The following is a 21,820-nucleotide window of genomic DNA, read 5'->3' on the forward strand; positions in this document are numbered from 1 at the left end:
TGATATGTTAATGAAATTTATATTAACTACGCATTTAAAATAAATTGTGACACTTGTGTTGGATTACCGATGCGAAGGCCAAAATAACCATATTTCGAGTGTCCAGAATCTAAACAATGTTTAAGGCCTGTCATGTTTGCCCTGAGGGAAGATAGAGGGGGCCCTGGAGTTCCACCGGGTGCCTCTCTACTTCCAGGGCGTAGTTCGGATATATCTCCGGGACAGGAGTAATATCTACACTAACCGGGGCGGAGAAGTGGTTAGCAAGGTCCCGCAGGCGTCTGTATTAGGCCCACTTCTCTGGGACCTCGCGTATGACGGGGTGCTACAGACACTGATGCCTCCGGACTCGGCACTGACGTGCTACCCAGAAGTGGCATGCGTGGCTTCCATCAGAGGATTGGGGCTGGAGCTCTCTCTTGAGAAAATCAATTACGGGGCTTCTCCAACAGAATACCGCCTGATTCTAGGCTGGGGTTTTTAACTGAAAAGAAACAATGGATATTTATAATCTGGTTAATCCAGATGTAAGACGGCATATTGTACCGGTAATGAAAGTATTATTTACTTAACAGGATTACCTTATCTAGTTAATACTGCCTGTCAATTTTCCAGATAAGATTATCAAAAATAATTTCTCCTTTGTATATGTCGCGCAGAACAATCCAAATATCCACTGAAATCTTTTCCACTTTTCAGTAACTTACGACTTAAGTATAACTTTACTAATTTCTAAGACTTCTATTATTTCATTTAAATCGATACGTATAAATATCTCTGAGATTATTCATGAGACTGAAAAATGTTTCAAAAAAAAAGCTAAATTAGGGACGCATAACTTGATGGCAATAGTCTATTATGGGTAGAAACATAGAGGATATATGAAGGACACCTTTATTGTTTTGAATGAAATTATTTTTTAATACATTAATCGTTCCGTCTTGACATTCCCTATGAAAAGTTATCAATTTATCTATGTCGGAAAATTAATAATTTAGCAGATATGTTATCTTCTATTTTACAAAATTTAGTCTACGAAGGATAAAGGAACGCAAGTGTAGAAATAGTGCCTTAGATTTTTCATTGTCTTTCTCTTCTGAAGACAAGAAGAATTAGTTCACTTTTTGTGATTTACTTCTATCTATAATAGTATTAACTTCATGAATATAAACTAGATGATTTATTACTATTTTACGCAAAATGGCTCTAATTTACTTTATGCTCTATCGTATTCTTACATTGTGTGAATACGTATATTCTATTATATCTATAGGGAATGTATCATAATATATGAGACCGACTTCAGGAGTGAAGAAAAGGCATAATGAAAAAGGTTCATATGAGCATGGCTCTATCTGACCTTGTTTTAAAATTATAGTCACTATGAACAAAAAATATATGAAACTTACGTACAAAAGTGCGTTTCTAGAGCAGCTATTTTAAAAAATGTACCAAAAAAGTGATAATTACTGATATACTGAATTTCCACGAATTTAGCATGCACTTTTCAGGCGGCGCAACACGAAATATTTATTTTCTGGAATATTTGACAGCGATTTACCCAAGAAAGTTCCGTTAAATCAGGTCAAATTCATCCCAATAGCTCGAGTGAGTAGACTATATTATTTATGGCCACTGTATATTGTTGCACTAGAAAGTCTTTCAATTTCTTCTGTAGGACGTTGGACTTGCTGCACCATTTTCTCATAAGATGTAGTAGGATGGAATTTGGTCCATGTCGCCGATGCTATATTTTTAAAAACATATCTGCAAATGTCTCCGTAATCAGAGACAGTTGCAGTTCTCCTTTTTATTCTTTTTAAGTTAACGATGAAAATAAAAAGCTCTAATAAGATTAGTTATTGGGAGTTTAAACACCTTTGCTTGTACTTCCGTTATTACTTGCTGACGCTTGTTTGTAAACACGTTTTATCTCTCCGAGGGTTCGACGGAGAGTCCTTCAATTCCCATATTCTATTAAAGATATATTATACACATATCTTTTGTTATAGGTACTTTTTAATTATAACAAATTTAATCAATTTCACTTGCAGAACGAAAAAGATGTATATACTAAGGGATTACCCGTCAAGGTAAGTATCACTTTCACCCCTCGCTTTATCCATTTCTCCCGCAAATTATAATTATAAATTATTAAAAAATATCAATTTTTTTATTCTCTTTTTTATAATTCTCTTTTTTTAATTTATTTCTAAGTTAAGTTATTCTCATTTAAATATCTTACTGTAATTATTATCATACAGGTTAGGGCGGAAATCGTAGCACAACGGGGCAAGGGGTGATTCTACGTAAAAAACTAAGAAAAAATTTTGGCATAACGCTTTTTCATCCGAGGCTCCATTTTTAAGAAAATCGAGTTTGAAAATTTGACAAGTATATCTAAATTTGGAATAATTCCCGAATTAAAGAAGAATAAATAGTCGATAGGAGTTTAAACTGCATGTGAAAATAAGTAAAAAATGTAGAATAAAATTTTCTCATTTGATGCTTTGTTTCTTCAAGAAAGATAATTTTGAAAATATGTCATGCGTGTGTATCAGATCAGTTCGTAATTAAACAAATTCAAAGTTTACTTTCTTGAAAATGAGACTTTAAACGGAAAAATATTCTTTAATATTTTAAATTGATTTTTACATGTATGATAATCTCGTATTAATTAGTCCAGTTGAAGTATACTTGACAAATTTTCAAACTCGATTGTCTCTGGAACGAAGCGTCATATGAAAAATTTGTATTTTATATGTTTAACTTATTTTTTCATACAGATCCATCCCGTGCCCGGTTATTTTTATGATTTCCGATCCACTCTGTATAAAAGATCGTTACATTAGCAATTATACCATAATCATTGTTGCGAGATATCTCGGGAATCACATAGAAAGGACGTAGTACACGGATAAGTTGAAGAGTTAAAAAGTTGGAATCAGCTAGGGTTAACAAGGCTGATGAAGTCAGAAGGTTAAAATTATACATGTATGTTGTCTTATTTCGAGTGAAAATATAAAATTATAAAAGTCACTCAATATTTTATTTATTTTTAAGTCTCTTTATCATATATCTATATTTATTACAATATTATTTATAATATTACAAGATATTAAGTTATAAAACACTAACTGGTGTTTCAAGTAAATGACATAATACCTATATACACACATGATTGCACCAATGCATGAAACATTTACTATATAAATTATGCATCTTAATTAATATGTATCATATTTCTAAACAGCTTTATGCTATTAAAATTACTATTTATTTTTCATGTTATAATGATACTCTTTTTCTTTGTTAATATTATTGTAAATAGATTAAATTGTACGAATTAAATAAGTAAATCCAGAACGACATTATGATTTCACTCTTTATTATACATTTTTTAACATAGTATAAAAATATATTTGGACCAAACATCATTCCCTACAATCATTATTACACATTAAATTATAAAAATATTCCAAATCTTCACGGATTGTATATTATACCTCTCTATTGAATCATTGATTCCATGATCGTGTTAATGCATTCTATACATATGATCATTCTCGATTTGTTCTAATACTTGGTTGTATTTTTATGCGCCTCGGTTGCTCGGTGAACCAATTAAATACATTCTAACTACAGTTCAATTGAATAGGTTTTTAGTAGAATCTAAAATAAATATTGAGAATACAATGAGAAGCGTTTCAAACGTCAGCGAACTGGAGGAGTCGAAATAGTCCCTGTGAGTGTACAACCAGTTCTCAATGGTTTCTTGATGGACGTTAAGCCATGCCAAATTTCCGATTGCCTTCAATAAGGTCGTCTGAACAATATGTGGTTCAAATCTCTCCTTCGCCAAAAACATAAATAACTGTCAAGAAAAAAATTATTGCATACTATTAATTATTAATAACTGGAGAAACTTACTCAAAATGATGATAGATATATTTACTAGTATGAAGTTTAAGTTACTACTATATAATGGAGAACCACAAGGAAGGAATATAATCAGCAATTATTAATCTCAATAACCAGTTATTGAATATATAAAAAATGTAGAATACTATAATTTTGAATATATCCTTGATTAGATCATCATTAGATATATCATTTATAATATTTCATAAATCTATTACCTATTTTGAGGACCTTTATATCTTTTGATATATTAACTCGTCATATCTTTTGCATGTGCTTTTACATTATTATTATGAAACTTTCTAATACTACGACAATTGTGAATAGCACGTCTAAACATTTGTTCGTATAAGTTTTCTTCGGATTCATTCTGTATCTCTTTTCACTGTTGGCTATTGTACTAACGATTCTTTGTAAGAACATAACAACCAAACTATACGTCAAATATATTGATTAGCCATGATGTCCTTTTCAATTCTACTCTTGTCATGTAAAAATGATTGAAAACATTTATAAGTTAGATCAGACAAAGGAAACGCATGGGTGCATGAAGAACGACAATAAGAGCATATTTTCATAAGGAAAAGGAAAAATTACATTAGAGGCTTTGTTAAAATTCATTTTGTGATAAATATCGACCAATGCATTTAATTAAAGTAAAAAGAATTAAAATAAAGTTTTAAAGTTAATATATTTTAACTAAACGTTATCGTACCTGCGTAAATTGAACCTTATTTGTTATAGTGCTTGCAATTATGTCAGCACTCGATATGATGATGTCTTCGGCTTCGTTCCTGAAATCAAGAAGTTCTGTAGATTATACCGAATCAATCACACCTGTATATTATTTGATCGGATTCTCAACGATGAAAACAATTCCAATTGTTAATTACAATTTTTTTATCTCCTCAACTTCGCTGGTGAGCACTTCCAGAGCAATGCTGACACCCTTTGCGTTCTGAGACACTACATGTAGAACTGCATTATCAAATGTCACAATTGCGTTTTCCTGAATGGACATGTGCAAGTATTCCTTCAGAAGATCTACTGACTGGGAACAAGCCAAGAGAGAAAATAAACTCTTTTTTTCGACTTCGTCCTTCGTTTTCAGGAATTCGGTCAGAGTGTAGTTCCACGCTTCTTTATTTGCAGATCTTATTCCATCGCAGAGAATATTGTATTTCAAGTCAATGTCGAATCTGTAAATAAAGTAATTACGTTTTTGTTAAAAAAATTCATCTTGCACTATACATATTATCTATCTCAATATCGGCAATATCATTTAATTCTGCTTCGATCCACCATTTTTTGTGACTCATCGTCTTGCCTCCGTTTCAATCGAAAAAATGGGTTCCTAGTGATTCAAAGAAACTTTTAGCATGCAATTGAAAACAGGAATAACGCATACTAATCAACGATTATTTCTCTCAATCATAAGAAATATTCTAGCGATGGGAAATGATATAGAAAACGGAATACAGTCAGGAATCTATATTATATACATATTATATATTATATATTTATATATTATATATATGTCGGAGATGAAAGAGTACTGGAACCTTCCCTTCGGAACTTTGGGAAGACCCCTAGTGTTGTAATTTAGATTTCACCATAGCCGAATTAAGAAACTGTTGTCATTCGATTCGACTGTACTTATTTGAGATTTATGATAGTGAGTTCGGGCTCGAGGCAACAACCAGTCGCCAAACGTAGTCGCGGTCAAGGGTCGAACGTTTTGTCTAACAAAGGCATGAAGTAATTCTATAGCTCTCCCTAAAAGAGATATTTGGGACGGGGCACGACGGTAAACGTTTCAATGGTTTCTGCCCCGTGGCTCGCCACACGCAGACTTTGTCCTTCGGGTAAGATGATTGCCAGATGTCAACGCATCTTCACAGTATATGTTTAGTTGGGCGAGGACCCGCTACGAATATCAAGTTTCAATTATACAAAGTCTTTCAAATAGGCAAATAGCCTGTGCCCCAACTACGGGAAGATTTTTTTTTTTATTTTTGTTTATTAGAATATTTACAATCAATTCTCGTTGAGAATTTTCAGTAACTTCATTTGGCGTGATACAATGACATGTCTTATAATAGTTTTATATTGTTGGTTCTAGTAGAATCTAAAGATTTAATCTAGAGGGTATTTTCTTTTCAGTCTGCGGATCTGGTCCGTCGTGTCCAGTAGTTGGGTGACTAATGGGCTGTGGTGGTTGTTGACTCTTGTGTTATATCTGCTTCTGGACTTGTGTATTTCATCTTTGACTGTAGGTATCTTGAGGTCACGGTGGATTGTTTCGTTGATAACATACCAGGGTGCATTTAATAGGGATCTTAGCGTTTTCGATTGGAAGCGTTGGAGTATTTCAATGTTGGAATTACTTGCTGTTCCCCATAGTTGGATTCCGTAGGTCCAGACTGGTTTTATTACGGCCTTATAGAGCGTAATTTTGTTCTGCGTGCTTAGGTTGGAGCGACGGGAAATGAGCCAATAAAATTTTTTGAGTTTGTCCCTGAGTTGTTTGGATTTGTCTAGGATATGTTGTTTCCAGGTTAATCTCCTGTCCAGAGTCATGCCCAGGTATCTGACTGTGTCCCTGTTGAGAACTGTTATATTGTTAATGGAGACCTGTGGGCAGGTTTGTTTTCGCAGCGTGAAGGTTACATGTGTGGACTTTTTTTCATTAATTTTGAAGCCCCATTTGTGGAACCACTTTTCCATTGAGTCGAGACCTCGCTGGAGAGTGGATGAGGCTATTGTCGAGTTGGCGTGGGACGCTAATAGCGCTGTGTCGTCGGCAAATGTTGCTATGGTTATTCCTGTTGATATTGGTAAGTCGGCATTGTAGATGGAGAATAGAAGGGGTCCGAGGCCTTGGGGTATGCCCGCTTCTATTGGGAAAGTTGTGGTAATGGCGTTTGCGTATTTAACCATGAATTGCCTGTTGGTTAGGTAGGACTTTAGGATGGAGTAGTAAGTGTGTGGTAGGACTTTTTTAAGTTTGTAAAGAAGCCCTACGTGCCATACTTTGTCGAATGCCTGTTGAATATCAAAGAATACCGCTGAGCAGTATTTTTTTTTTTCAAGGATTTTGCTGATATTCTGTGTTATTCTGTGGATTTGCTCTATTGTGGAATGCTGCTGCCGAAAGCCGAATTGATGATCTGGCAGAGTTTTCAGATCCTCTAGGAGTGGAAGGAGTCGATTCGTTAGCAACTTTTCGAATAGTTTTGCCAAAGTAGGTAGAAGACTAATTGGGTGATAGGAGCTAGTTTCGTGTATTGGTTTTTCGGGTTTAGTAATGAGCGTAATTTGTGACGTTTTCCAGGTTTTGGAATAGTATACAAGGCGAATAATTGCGTTGAAGATTGAAGAAATGAGTGCAATCCCTTTTACAGGTAGTTCCTTAATTCCTTTGTTACTTATTTGATCATGTCCCGGTGCTTTCCTGGGGTTCAAACGATGGATTAATTCAGTAACCTCTAGAGAAGTGAAAGGTTTAATGGGGAGAGACATTTGGAAGGTAGAATGCAGGTATTCTGTTATTTCAGGAGCGGTATTGGAGGAATGGGGTTTGAAAATGTTGGGTAGGTAGTTGGTGAAGAGGTTGGCTTTTTCTATAGGACTTCGTGCCCATCCGCCTTGCGGACAGCGAATTGGTGGGATTATTTGGGGAGGACGCGTGAGTTTCCTGGAAGCCTTCCATAGTGAGTAGTTGGAGTCGGCAGAGGGCGACAAATTGACGAGGTACTTTTGGAAACAGTCATTTCTGAATTTTTTAATGATTTTGGTTAACTTCCTGGTTGCGTTGTTTAGCTTGCGTTTGTCGTCCGGTGTTCTATAGGTTTGCTATATTATTCTTAGTCTTCGTTTTTCTGTAATTTTGTTTAATATGTAATGGGGGTATTCGTGTTTACTGATGGAAGTCTTTGTAGGTGTTGAGGAGCGGATGGCGTTTATTATGCTCGTGTTTAAGTATTCTGCGGCAGTTTCGATATTTGCCTTTGTTTTTAGTGAGATTGAGGCAGAGGTTGAGCTGTTAAAGATTTCTCTAAAGAGCTGCCAGTTGGTGAGTTGGTTGTGAATAAGGCCATTAGGTGGGTTCTCGATTATTGCTCAACCGATTGTTGCTATTACGGGGGGTGGTCGCAGGAGCGTTCAGTCGAGGAGTTGATTTGGACGTATCTGGGAGAGATATTTTTGGTTATTAAGAAGTCGAGTAAATCGGCGATTTTGTTAGTGTCAGTGGGCCAGTATCTGGGTTCATTTGTGGTGAGGTAGTTGAGATTGTTGGTGGTTATGCTTTTCAGGCGGTTTTTACCTCTTGCTGTGACAAGTATGCTGCCCCATTGGGTATGTTTGACGTTATAGCCTCCTCCAGTTATGAATCTATTGCCTAAGGCGTCAAATAGGCTGTCGAAGTTCTCCTTAGTACTCGAGTGTCTGGGAGGGCAGTATACTGCTGAGGTGGTGATTGTACCATGGCGGTCTTCTATTGCTACGCTTGTGGCTTGAAGGTAATCTTTCTGGAATGATGGGAGCTCGTAGTGTTTAACGCTGGATTTGATGATGATTCCGGTGCCGCCGTGTGCCTTTCCACTGGGGTGTTGGGTGTGGTAGAAGTTGTAGCTGTGTATTTTGAGGTAGTTTTTGTCGGTGAAGTGGGTTTCGGATATGAGCAATACATCGATTTGCTGCTGTTTTAAGAATAGTTCTAGTTCAAATTTGTGCTGAGCTAGACCGTTGGCGTTCCACACAGCTATTCGCATTGGTTTTATTTTGCTTCTGTGCGTATGAATTTGTCCATGAAGAGTGTGAGTAGTGACAGTAAGTTGTTAATTTGCTCAGATTGCTTCTCGATAAGTTTTTCGAGTCTGGTGAAGTTGTCTGTGTTTTGTGCGATGGGAGCACTATTTTCTGTGTGTTCACTGTGGGTTTTCGAGTTGTTTACGTTTCCTTGTGTTGCCTGTGCATAGGATATTGATGGTGTGGTGAGTTTTTGGGGTCTTCTCCTTGGTTCTTAGTTTTGGATACTTAATATTATGTAGCGTTTTATAGGCTGAACATCCTTTGTAGTTCGCAGGATGCTCTCCTTGACAGTGGATGCACTTCGCGGGGGTTTCAGGGGATTTAGTGCATTGGTCAGTGGGGTGACTACCTGCACATTTTACGCACCGGAAGTTATGATTGCAGTATTTCTGCGTGTGGCCGTATCTTTGGCGCCTTTTGCATTGTACTATTTCTTTCTTTATAAGAGGTGGTTCGAACTTAACTATGGAGTTCATCAGCCGGTTGACGTTGTAGATTGTTATTTCCTTTTTGTTTTATATCTATGAAAAGTAGTGATAGTGGATTTTTTGAGATTCTATGTTTAATGTTGCTAATGTTTGTTTACCTCATGGCCAAGATTTTGAAGTTCGAACTTTAGTTCGTCTAGGTCGACTGAGTGGTGGATATTGCGTAGCACCGCTCGAAATGGTCTTTCTTGCTTGAGTTGGTAAGTGTGGAAGTTGGCATTCAGGTTTTTTAGCAACTTCGTTAATTTCCTGTATGCATCAGGGTTGGCCGGCAGGACATTTACGCTGTTGTTGCTGATTTTCAATTTATATTCGTCCTTGCCGATTTCTTTTTGGATTGTCTTTGTCATTGATTGGATGTCAATGACATCATCGATGAAGATTGGCGGGGGAGGGGTTTTTTGTGTAAGTTGTTTATTTACCTCTGTGGTTGAGACCATAGCGACATCAGCCTCCAGTATCGCGAACCTGTTGTGGGTGGTCACTTGGCTGGCTGACGTGTTGGGTTGCCTTTTGTTCACATTGGTCCTACTGGCTTCGAGTTTGCGTTTTTTCGTTAGAGGGTCGTTTGCAAAATGGGGTATGTTGCCCCTTTGCCACGGGGAACGAAGAGCAGTGTTGATGTAACTACGCTCCGTAGCTCCCGTTTGGGATGATTGGACCATCGTCGATTTAGTTAATTCAATGTGAAATAACTAGTCGAGAGGCTGTAATTCCGATCAGAGCTTAGTGGCGTTGGATTTTTCACTAGCACTTTTGCGAACACTTGACTTGGCTTGTTGGATTCGCTTTCGCCAGATGGGCGTCACGTGTTGTTTTGTGAACTTCGCAGGGCTCTGGACACACGTCTACACGCTTCGGCACTCACCAGCAAACTGAACTACGGGAAGATAAGTGCAATCTATCCCTCCATGAACGCTTCCCACTGGCAGCTTTTCCCAAGGACACCTAACGTCCTTCTCTGACCACCAACATGGAAATTGACCAATTAACAGTAACGTCAATTTCCCTCACCCTTCGAACGATGACTTTCCTCTACGAATCCGATAATCTCGTGCCCTTAGGCACACCCATCATAGTTTTCTTCGACAGCGTCACCGTGACGGAGAGACTCTCTTGTACGATCCCATCAACGATTGAATTGTCATCCTTATACGTAATGATTACTCCTTGCATTAACATTGAGTACAACTTGGACGCTACAGAAGAGTAGAGTTCGTCATCCCGTTGACCGCGGATTCGTTATTGAGCCTAGGATCATTGTCTTTAGCTTCTCGAGTATCTAATTATCGCGATTACTTGTCAAATTCTATCCTAGTCATATTTGCACTAGTAAATATATTCTCTATTGCATAATGATCACATCTAATGCCAATAGGGATTCGTTTCACGCCCTTAACCCTAACTCTAATCTTAACGCAAAGCCAACAAATATATATATGTCGGAGATGAAAGAACACCGGAGCCACCCCTTTGGAGCGGTGGGAGGACCCCCTTAGTGCTGTAATCCAGATTTCATCATAGCCGCACTAAGGAACTGTTGTCATTCGATCCGACTGTACTTATTCGAGATTTATGATAGTGAGCTCGGGCTCGAGGCGACAACCGGTCGCCGAACGTAGTCGCGGTTAAGGAATGAACATTTTGTCTAACAAAGGCACGAGGCAACTCTATAACTCTCCTTAAACGAAATACTTGGGACAGGGCACGACGGTAAGCGCTTCAACGATTTCCGTCCCGTGACCCGCCACACGCAGACTCTATTCTTATAGTAAAACAATCACCAGATGTTGACGCATCTTCACACCACATGTTCAGCTAGCTCGAAGACTCGCTATAAATCTTAAGATTTATTTAACGAAAGTCCTTCAAACCGACAAATAGTCTTTGTTCCAACTACGGGAACTTGGAGAAATCTGTTTTTCTCACATACGACGTTACCCGATAGCAACTTTCTCTCAAGGGCGGCTGGCACCCTTCCCTAACCACCAACATGGAAATTGACCAATTAACAGTAACGTCAATTTCCCTCACTTTCCGAACGAAGACTTTTCTCCGCGAATCCGATGACCTCATGCCCTTAGACACACCCATCATAGTTTTCTTCGACAGCGTCACCGCGACGGAGAGTCACTCTCTAGTGCGATCTCATCAGTAATCGACCTGTCTTTCGTATACGTAATAATTGCCCCCTTGCTCTAACATACAGTGCAACTTAGACGCAAACGAAGGGTAAAGTTCAGTAACCGTTGACCGCGGAAACGTTGCCGGAGCCGAGACCATTGTCATAGTGCCGCGAATATCGAAACCATGCGATTATCTATCGACGCTGTAATCTCCCTAATTTGTGTCAATAAACTCAACTATTGTTACACCGCACCTATGGCTAATTTCAACGAAGATTCACCGAACACCCCCACCCCCAATCCTGTCGTGCATCCGACATATATATATATATATATATATATATATATATATATATATATATATATATATATATGTAGTATCGTGGACAAAAAGGTCTCCGATATCGGTCGAACCATAAGCAATGTCGCGAGAGGCGAGGCGTCGTCGGGTCCATCAATGTGTCGTCGGTCCTTCAATGGAATAGTTTAATAGAAAAGGCTTACGTGACCCTGGCCACTGGTGTTTGCGGAACACATGCATGGTGTGGCGAAAAAAAGACAAAGGGATGCGAGAAGTCAGAGTGTCAGTTGAGAAGTCAGAGAGAGTGAGTGCAAAAGCCGGAGAGTGTGAGTGAAGGAGCCGGAGAGTATGAATCGGGAAGTTGAGAGCCTAGTATGATAGACGTACGACGATATTGTAATCAGTTCGTTGTATTGAGTATTGCTTGTTAAATTAAAACTTAACTCCAAATAAAGCATCATTACTTGTCCTTCCTCAAAGGCCCATTAAGATACTATATATATTCCCTAATTAACTTTCACTATCGCGTGATACATAAGTTTTCGTATAATTATGGAAATCGTCATTATTCAATAAAATGCATTTACGTTTAACAATTGGAAAACAATATGATCGCAAGATTTGAAAATGATATACACTTTCGATAAATCTTCATTTATTGTGAATAAGTCAACGATCAAAGGTAGGGAAGATTAAAAAAGAAACAAGTGAGAGCAAAAATAGCAACTTACGATCTACTGGAATTACTTAACCATGCGTTGAACTCTCTGTTGGTATAACTTTTGCATTCGTGAACACCAGCTCTGCAGGCCCATCCCATTGCGTATACCCTAAGAAGTTTCACGATATCGGGCTCTTCGCCTTTCTGATACGGCTCATACCTCACTTGACTCGTCACGGACTTCATTATTGTCCGAATATAACTCTGCAACGATTTTGAACTTTTATTAAAAAAAAAAAAAAATAGAAAAATTACTTACATTAGAGTAAAAAGATCTTTCGGAAGGAATATAATATGTGCAGCCTTCTCATTACGTAAATTCGATTTCTTCTGCCTACTATCTTTTGTGTAAAATTGCCTATTGTCTGTTTTAAAATAGAAAACGTGCAAGACCGTAAATATTATGAATGAACATGATATGTAAAAATCTATAAAATATCCAGAGTACAGTACTAGGTTTAGTATTTAATAGGTAAATTAAATTTCTGTCTGGGTCTTAATCCTTTAGTTGTGTTCATAAAATTATGAATTTGCATAAATATTCGGAGGCTGCTTATCATAGAATGATTGGACAAACATTAAATTAGAAGAGATCGCTTATAGCCATTTTTCAACGTGTGTATAATGATATATGACTACTATATTGTTTAGTCAATTAAAAACTTAATTCTTAAAATATACTAAGTTAATAATTCTATAAATTAGAAATAATTAAAAACAATTTCTCTATCACCAATAGAATAGCCGTTATTAATATAACTATTATAGGAAAATAGTTCATACGTGCTCGACTTATATTACCAATTCGACTATATAATTATCAAAATGAATAAAATATATCAAAAATTATGAATTAAAATATTTAGCTTCTTTAAGTCATATCATGTTATAAATATATGTATACCATGAAAATATTATATTGCTCAGAAGTACGTAACATGTTGTGCAAGAATTGCATATTGTTGAAAGTCGTACGCCAGGGCACGTAATCTGTTTCTCTCTCAAGGTAAAGTGTGAGTGTCAATGCAACCGTATAGTTCAATCGGTTAGTACGAGCCATGTTTAAGGCATCATCGATTAACTGAGCACGGTTCAAGACGTGGATATTCTTGTAGTTATCCGAATTCAACTGCATCGACAACAGTTTCCACATTTCTGGCTCATAATTCACACGATAATAACCTAAAACAAACCGAGTAACTAATAATTAAAAAATGAAAGTATGTGTGTATTGTCCATTTTGCAAAAGATTAGACCAATTCAGATATATTTATAATGACGGTTGGCTTAATTATCTTGCACGCTTTTTAAAAAATTTAGTTAAATATAAATATAATACATACACATTTTTTATAACGTTAAGATATACCTTTACAGTATAATAAATATTTTAATTTTTTTACAAAATAGTTAAACCATTAAAAATTGTTGATTTTTCAGATAACACAATTATAAATTAAGAACATGTTGAATTGTCTGATTTATATATTACAATATTAAATTATTATGACATTTAAAGCTACGATAATTATTATTGTATTGAAATATTTATAAGAATACTTTTTCAAGATTTGTCAGCTTCGTAGCTCGAAATTTGAATTTGCAATTCTTAGAAAGCTACATAATAATAAACATGTTGTTGTTAATTATGTAAATATTTCATATGTTTTCACAGCAACTATATTTTACGAAAATGAAAATTCATTCAATTTAAGTTTTATTGGTGCGTAATTAAATCACTATAAATTCTTGCATAAAAATAGTTTGTTTCTTTCTACGCAGTAACTTAAGCACCAGTTTATTATTCAAAAAGTTAAAATTATTTTGTATTATATATATATGTTTTAGTTAATAGTTTAAAAATAGTTATGTATTAAATTATCTTCAAATCTATTTATTAAAAAGAGACTTATATTCTATTTATAGTTTCATAGGGCAAATATGATACTAAAAATGGATAATTTAATTTATATTGGAGCAAAAGTAGAGAATGAATAAATAAAGAATTAGAAAATTCACTGACTAAATATTACTTCCTAAATTCTTGTTTCAAAATCAGTAATTTGATCGTGTATATGAGTATAGGAATTTTTAGTCCAGTCTTTCTAGTACTACAATAGTTATACTACAGAAGCTTGATTATTGGAAATATATAACCATGAAACGCGCCATTTCTTCATTTTTCACATTAATCGTATCAGGATATTTATTATTTTTAGGCATATTTCATCCTAAAATGAAAATTATTGATGTTAAACCTATAGTAATAAATTTCAATATATGTATATTCAGCGTATTTCATCCATATAAACAAAAAAAAATTCTTTAGATCTTTGGAATTCTTGAATTCTTATATGGTTTGTTTAATATGGTATGTTTCCGCTTTGGAATTATTTACGTATTCAATTTGTTACGAGTTCGAAAATATGTTATGTTGCGTAGAAATTATGCGAAAGCATGGATAATGTGACGAATATATTGCCCAATAAAACGTAAAAAGAAATATGTTATTTCATGTATTACTACTGTTGTATTAGTATTAGTTGTTGTAATTTATTAGTTGGAAGGAAATGGTCCCATACTTTTTAATAGGGTTATAATTTCAACTACGTATTCTATAAATATTAAAACTAAATAGGATCAAAACCCTATAATGAAAATGTATTGATTTCATTGTCATATTTTAATCTTACAGGGAATCACCCCAAAATCTCCCATTAATTGATGATGATAATCATATTCTACTATACTAGACATTCTTAAATATAGCCAATATTACACACCTGCTTGCTGGGTATTCACAATAATCCACTTGTCTGTCTTATTAAACTTTATCGTTTCATTACGGCCTGGCTTTAACCACATAATTGGAGATGTATTATTAAAGTCCATGCTGGACGACTTGACGTAAGTTATAGGCACCCACCAGTTTGCGTCATTTTTAGTTTCATAAAATGAAAATCGTTCTTGACTTAACTGCAGTTCATTGTCATGGTTTCGCTTCACATTCACAACCGGATATCCTGCGTTGTTCACCCATCCGTCCATGATTTCTCCGAACGAAGCTCCATCCCATTTTTTATTCTTTCCAAGATGCTCGAAAAGATTTGTCGAATTTGCAACATTCTCTGCACTGCAAAAATTATCCCTCGTTAATATGATTTGTCGGCAATACAAAAGACAAAAACTTGAAAAACCAATAACAAACATATGTAAATATCTTTTAAATGAAAAATGTTTACAAATATTTAATTTTTACTTGGGAAGTGTATATGACTGTAGAGTCACAGTGTTTTTTATGAGTAATTGAACGATACTCTAAAAATTGTTGTCGTATTCTTTCAGTTCATAGCGTAAATTACCTATTGTGTTTAAATATTATTAAATCATTTTTTTTTATTAATCTCATTGAGCGTAGCAAATACTTGCGCTTCTTCTGGATACATATATCCAGGTTTTTCATTTCTATTCCTAAGTCAAGGTTGTAATTGTATAGTTTAATCTCGAAAAAGGTACCAAAAGAGGAGCAGTAGCGGAAGACGTGCGGAAAATGCTAAATATACGTGTAAACTCCCTAGAGTTCATATGGGATAGGGATTCCCTTTGTTTTACGGGTAGCACGACAGGCTTTGTTTCACGACAGAGCGATCTTCTTTTGTTTTACGGACAACCATTTTTGAGAGGCACGCATTTTCCCAAACGGACGGACAGGGAGTTACATTAGAGACAGACAAGGTTACATAATAGTTATTTAAAATTTTAAAGACTGAAGAAGAAAGATCGGTAGCTCAGGACGTTGAAAATCGATTCTCGATTTTTAGGTAAACATTGTACAAAACTTGTTATTTCTCATTCATATAATTATTGTTATTTATTGTTATTGACGGATATTAATTGTTGTTTATTTTTGTATTTTATCTAATTACTTAACAATAACAAAAAACTCGATTTTTAGACTACAGAATCGATCCCTGAATTATCCCATGATTTACGATCTGTACAAAATATTATGTATAATAAGAAATGATAGGTTTGTAAATATGTGTCGGAGATGGAAAAGCACCGGAACCTCTCCTTGGATTCTCGGGAATACCGTAATGTCGTAATTTAGATTAAACAAATGTCGCTCCGATTGTTCGAGGTTTATGATAGTGAGCTTGGGCTCGAGGCGACAACCAGTCGCCGAACGTAGCCGCGGTCAAGGGATGAACGTTTTGTCTAACAAAGGCATGAAGTAACCCTATAGCTATCCTTAAAAGAAATACTTAGGACGGGGCACGACTGTAAGCGTTTCAACGATTTCTGTCCCGTGGCTCGCCACACGCAGACTCTATTCTTTGAGTAAGATGATTACCAGATGTCGACGCGTCTCCACAGTACATGTTCAGCTAGCCCGAGGACCCGCTATAAATCTTAAGATCTGTTTAACTAAAGTCCTTCAAACCGACAAACAGTCCTCGTCCCAACTACGAGAAAATAAGAGAAATCTATTTTTCTCACCAACGACGCTTCCTCTTCTCGAACTTTCTCTTAAGGGCGGCTAGCACCCTTCCCTAACCACCAACATGGAAATTGACCAATTAACAGTAACGCCAATTTCCCTCACTTTCCGAATGAAGGCTTTTCTCCACGAATCCGATGATTTCGTGCCCTTAGGCACACCCGTCATAGTTTTCCTCGACAGCGTTACCGTGATGGAGAACCACTCTCCGGTACGATCTCGACGACGATTCAAGTAACTCTCGGATACGTAGTGATTGCCCCACGCATTAACATTGAGTACAACTTAGACGCTAAAGAAGAGTAGAGTTCGTCATCCCGTTGACCGTGGATTCGTTATTGAGCCTAGGATCATTGTCATTAGCTTCTCGAGTATCAATTTATCGCGATTACTTGTCCAATTCCAACATGGTCATGTTTGCACTAGTAAATATCTCCTCTATTGCATAGTGATCACGTCTAGTGTCAATAAGGATTCGTTTACGCCCTTAACCCTAACTCTAATCGTAACGCCAACCCGACATATGTATATCTATTTGACCGCAATTACCCGATAGAATTACATACCGACGCTAGTTCCGAAGGGTTTGGGTTATATCGATACACAAGGTGGAAGGTAAAAATCGAGTAGTGGAGTACTATAGTAAAAGAACCAGCCCCGCGGAATCCAGATATCACTCCTATGAACTCGAAACATTTCCGCCACTACCTGCATGGACGGGAATTTCTTGTTGTCACGGATTGCAACTCCTTAAAGGCGTCTAGTAGTAAAGTACATTTGAATGACAGGGTACACAGGTGGTGGGCTTACTTACAAACGTTTACCTTCGACATTGTGTATCGGAAGGGCAAGCGAATGGCTCACGTAGATTTCTTTTCGCGAAACCCCACAGGCGTTGACCCTATTAAATTCGACAAAATCAAAGAGAAAATAGTTGATCTGGCCGAAATTTCGGAAGACTGGCTATTAGCGGAACAACTTCGTGATCTTCAAATCTTGGAAATTGTCAAGAAATTGCAAAACGACGAGCTCGCGGAAGATATCGCGAATACTTATGAGTTGCATACAGGTACCCTTTACCGCAAAGTGTAGCGGAGGGGCAGAACCCTCTGCTTGCCCATTGTTCCGAGAGGCTTTAGATGGTCCGTTATTAACCATGTGCATCAGTCAATTATGCACTTGGGTTGGGATAAGACGCTCGAGAAACTGTACGAGTATTAGTGGTTCGAAGGAATGGCGAAGTACGTTCGTAAGTTCGTAAGGAACTGCCATGCTTGTAGAGTTTCGAAGGCTAGTTCAGGTAAGATACAAGATACAAACCAAACCAAGCTAGAGCGAAAATTCAAGGGTCCATTCGTAATAGCAGAGATTTTGGAAGGAGATAGATATATTTTAAAAACGTTAGACGGCAAACGATCGTATAAAGACAGTTATGACAGATTAAGAAAAATGCCGGACAGTCGCGTTCCTGCTGAGTTGGACGTCGCTAGTGACAGCAATGACAGTGACCACGACGATATGAGCACCTCGATCTCGGAAGATCATTAGCACAAAGACCGTAACACCTTACGGAGTATGTTATGAAGCTCGGCTAAGGGGCAAGTGATGTGTTCACGCGCACCATGAGCTATAGTGTTATGAAGTTTGGTGTGGTCGTGCGATCTATAAAAATGGGATCCATTGGGGTACGAAATTGGGACTGGTCCATTTCGCCGTTAGGACCCGACTGATAATCCACAGGATGCAACTAGTACTTCCAATACTAATTACAACGTTACTAATTCATGTTCTCCTCTATTCCTTTTGTTGTCAAACATCCGGACAAAATTTTGTTGTTACACTGGACCTTCAACTTATTTAGACATTAAGTTAAAATGTAAACAATGTTAATTGTACCGAGACTAACGTTAGAAAACTCAATATTGTAGTTATACCCGAGGACGTCCGATAGTCAGAATGGCCGTGTCGGAGATGAAAGAACACCGGAACCCCTCCTTGGATTCGCGGGAATACCGTAACTTTGTAACTTAGCATAAACAAATTTCGCTCCGTTTGTTCGAGATTTATGATCATGAGCTTTGGGCTCGAGGCGACAACCAGTCGCCGAACGTAGTCGCGGTCAAGGGATGAACGTTTTGTCTAACAAAGGCATGAAGTAACTCTATAGCTCTCCTTAAAAGAAATACTTGGGACGAGGCACGACGGTAAGCATTTCAACGATTTCTGTCCCGTGGCACGCCACACGCAGACTCTATTCTTCGAGTAAGATGATTACCAGATGTCGACGTGTCTCCACAGTACATGTTCAGCTAGCCCGAGGACCCGCTATAAATCTTATGATTTGTTTAACTAAAGTCCTTCAAAACGACAAACAGTCCTCGTTCCAACTACGAGAAAATAGGAGAAATCTATTCTTCTCACGAACGACGCTTCCTCTTCTCGAACTCTCTCTTATGGGCGGCTAGCACCCTTCCCTAACCATCAACATGGAAATTGACCAATTAACAATATCGCCAATTTCCCTCACTTTCCGAACGAAGGCTTTTCTCCACGAATCCGATGATTTCGTGCCCTTAGATACACCCATCATAGTTTTCCTCGACAGCGTTACCGTGATGGAGAACCACTCTCCCGTACGATCTCAAAGACGATTCAAGTAACTCTCAGATACGTAGTGATTGCCCCATGCATTAACATTGAGTACAACTTAGACGCTGAAGAAAAGAAGAATTCGTCATCCCGTTGACCGCGGATTCATTATTGAGCCTAGGATCATTGTCATTAGCTTCTCGAGTATCTAATTATCGCGATTACTTGTCCAATTCCATCATAGTCATATTTGCACTAGTAAATATCTCCTCTATTGCATAATGATCACGTCTAGTGCTAATAGGGATTCGTTTCACGCCCTTAACCCTAACTGTAATCTTAACGCGAACCCGACATATATATATGTCGGAGATGGAGAGACACCGGAGCCTTTCGTCGAAACCGGGGAAAAACCCCTAATATTGTAGTTTGGATTCCACCATAGCCGTAGTTAAACAATCACCGTCCTTCAGCCCAATTGTAATTGCCTGGAATCTATGAGAATGAGTTTGGGTTCGAGGTGACAACCAGTCACCGAACGTAGCCGCGGTCAAGGGACGAACATTTTTCTAACAAAGTCATGAAAAAGTCTATAGCCCCCCATAAAAAGAAATAGTTCTAACGGCACTCGACAGTAAGCATACTAACGGTTTCTGTCTCATGGCTCGTCATAAGCAGACCCTATTCTATGGGTAGGTCGATTTCCGGTTGTCGAGATATAATCGCAAAACATCGGCAGCCAGCCTAATGACCCGTCATAAACCTTAAACCTTAATTAACGAAAATAGGCAAACAGTCTTTTCCGTGAAGGACACTTCCAAAGACTGACCAATTAACATTAGCGACATTTTCCCTCACTCTCCGAACGAAGACTTGTCTCCACGAATATAAAAGACCTGGTGCCGCTAGAGAAGAGAGCAGTTTTTCCTAAACAGCGTCACCGTGAGAGCTTCGAGTACGATTTCATCGACTAAGGTATCCTTTCGATAGAGTGCTTACTTCGCGTGCTAACTGAGAGTACCACCTAGGCGTTGCCGACGAGTAAAGAGTAAAAGAGTCCCGTTGACCGCGGATTCGTTATCGGACCTAAGACTATTGTCATTCGCATCGCGAGTACCTAACCGCCGCAGCTTATTTGTCAAACCTCACATCTCCATACTTGTGTCAATAAACTCTGGATCATACCTTGACAATGGCTACTACTGGTGAAGATTCGTTGCCTGCCCACACCTCCAATCCTACTGGCTCTCCGACATATATATCAGAAATCAAAAGACATCTGGGCCTTTCTGGAATTTTTTTGAAGATCCCCAATACTTTAGTCTAGACTATTTATTATAGCTGTACTTAAATAATAAAACTTAGAAGTAGTTTTTTATGATTCAATCCGATTATATTTGCCCGAGATTTGTGACGGTGGGTTTGGGCTCGAGGTGACACAACTAGTCGCTAAACGTACGGAATGACAGAGGTATGGAACAGAGGTATGGCATAATTGTATAGCTCTCCTGAAAGATATAGTTGTCGTGAGGGGTACAGCGAGGCACAGAGAAGAGTATATATGTGTAGTTCCATTTGGGCTGGGGGCAGTAAGTTAAGTTCTACTTGCACTGTGGACAAGTAAGTTTAGTTACACTTGAAATGCGGACATGTAAGTTCAGTTCGACTTAGACGTTGGAAGAATGCGCATTTGCTATCCCATCCACCGTGGATTCGTTATTGAACCTAAAGATCATTGCCATTAGCATCTCGAGTATCTAATCGCCACGGTTACTTGTCAAACTCTGTAATAATCATGTTTGTACCAGTAAATATCGTTTATATTGTATAACAATAATGGTTAATTCAAATGAAAATTCGTTACACGCCTCTAACCCCAATGAGAATTCGACATACATGTCGGAGATGTAGGGAAATCGGGCCTTTCTTTGGGAAGATCCCCAATACTTGGGCTCGAGGTGACACAACTGGTCGCCGAACGTGGCCACAGTCACGGGACCGTGTTTCATCTAAGAGAAGAAGTACCGATATTGAGGGACACGCTGTATTAGCAATCAAGCCCCGACCAGGAGCAATGTTGGTTTTACGCGGGACTGCCTAGTAACGGCGCTTGGAATTTTGTTGATATTCCCGATCAATATGTAATTCACAAATGTGACCGTATCTCTCTTTTATTTTGCAATCACCTTGGAGAGTTTACTGATATCGTCTAGGCAGTCAATCTGAAAGTAACCCAGCTTCTCAGTTAACGTGTCTGCGTGCTACAAAATATATTCTATTGTACAAAGAGTTTTCCTGTTGACCGTGGATTCGTTATTGAACCCAAGAACGTTGTCGATAGCTTTCGTTAAACTTATT

At 37.6% G+C, this 21,820-nt stretch overlaps 1 protein-coding gene across 3 annotated transcripts in view; it reads right to left on the reverse strand.

The window, feature by feature from the left end:
* Positions 1–3,371: 3,371 nt before the first annotated feature.
* Positions 3,372–21,820, reverse strand: part of LOC105666794 (aminopeptidase N-like) — a 28,692-nt gene continuing 10,243 nt past the window's right edge. For all 3 annotated transcript variants that reach the window (XM_048407883.1, XM_048407884.1, XM_048407882.1), the window contains exons 7-12: positions 15,156–15,505; positions 13,277–13,554; positions 12,383–12,576; positions 4,815–5,120; positions 4,637–4,715; positions 3,372–3,874 (exon numbers count right to left, since the gene is read on the reverse strand). In XM_048407883.1, coding sequence (XP_048263840.1) covers positions 3,647–3,874; positions 4,637–4,715; positions 4,815–5,120; positions 12,383–12,576; positions 13,277–13,554; positions 15,156–15,505 — 1,435 coding nt within the window. In that variant the 3' untranslated portion in view covers positions 3,372–3,646. The remainder of the gene's footprint in view (positions 3,875–4,636; positions 4,716–4,814; positions 5,121–12,382; positions 12,577–13,276; positions 13,555–15,155; positions 15,506–21,820) is intronic.

Source organism: Bombus terrestris, chromosome 7 (assembly GCF_910591885.1).
Source record: "Bombus terrestris chromosome 7, iyBomTerr1.2, whole genome shotgun sequence".
NCBI classification, from domain to species: domain Eukaryota; kingdom Metazoa; phylum Arthropoda; class Insecta; order Hymenoptera; family Apidae; genus Bombus; species Bombus terrestris.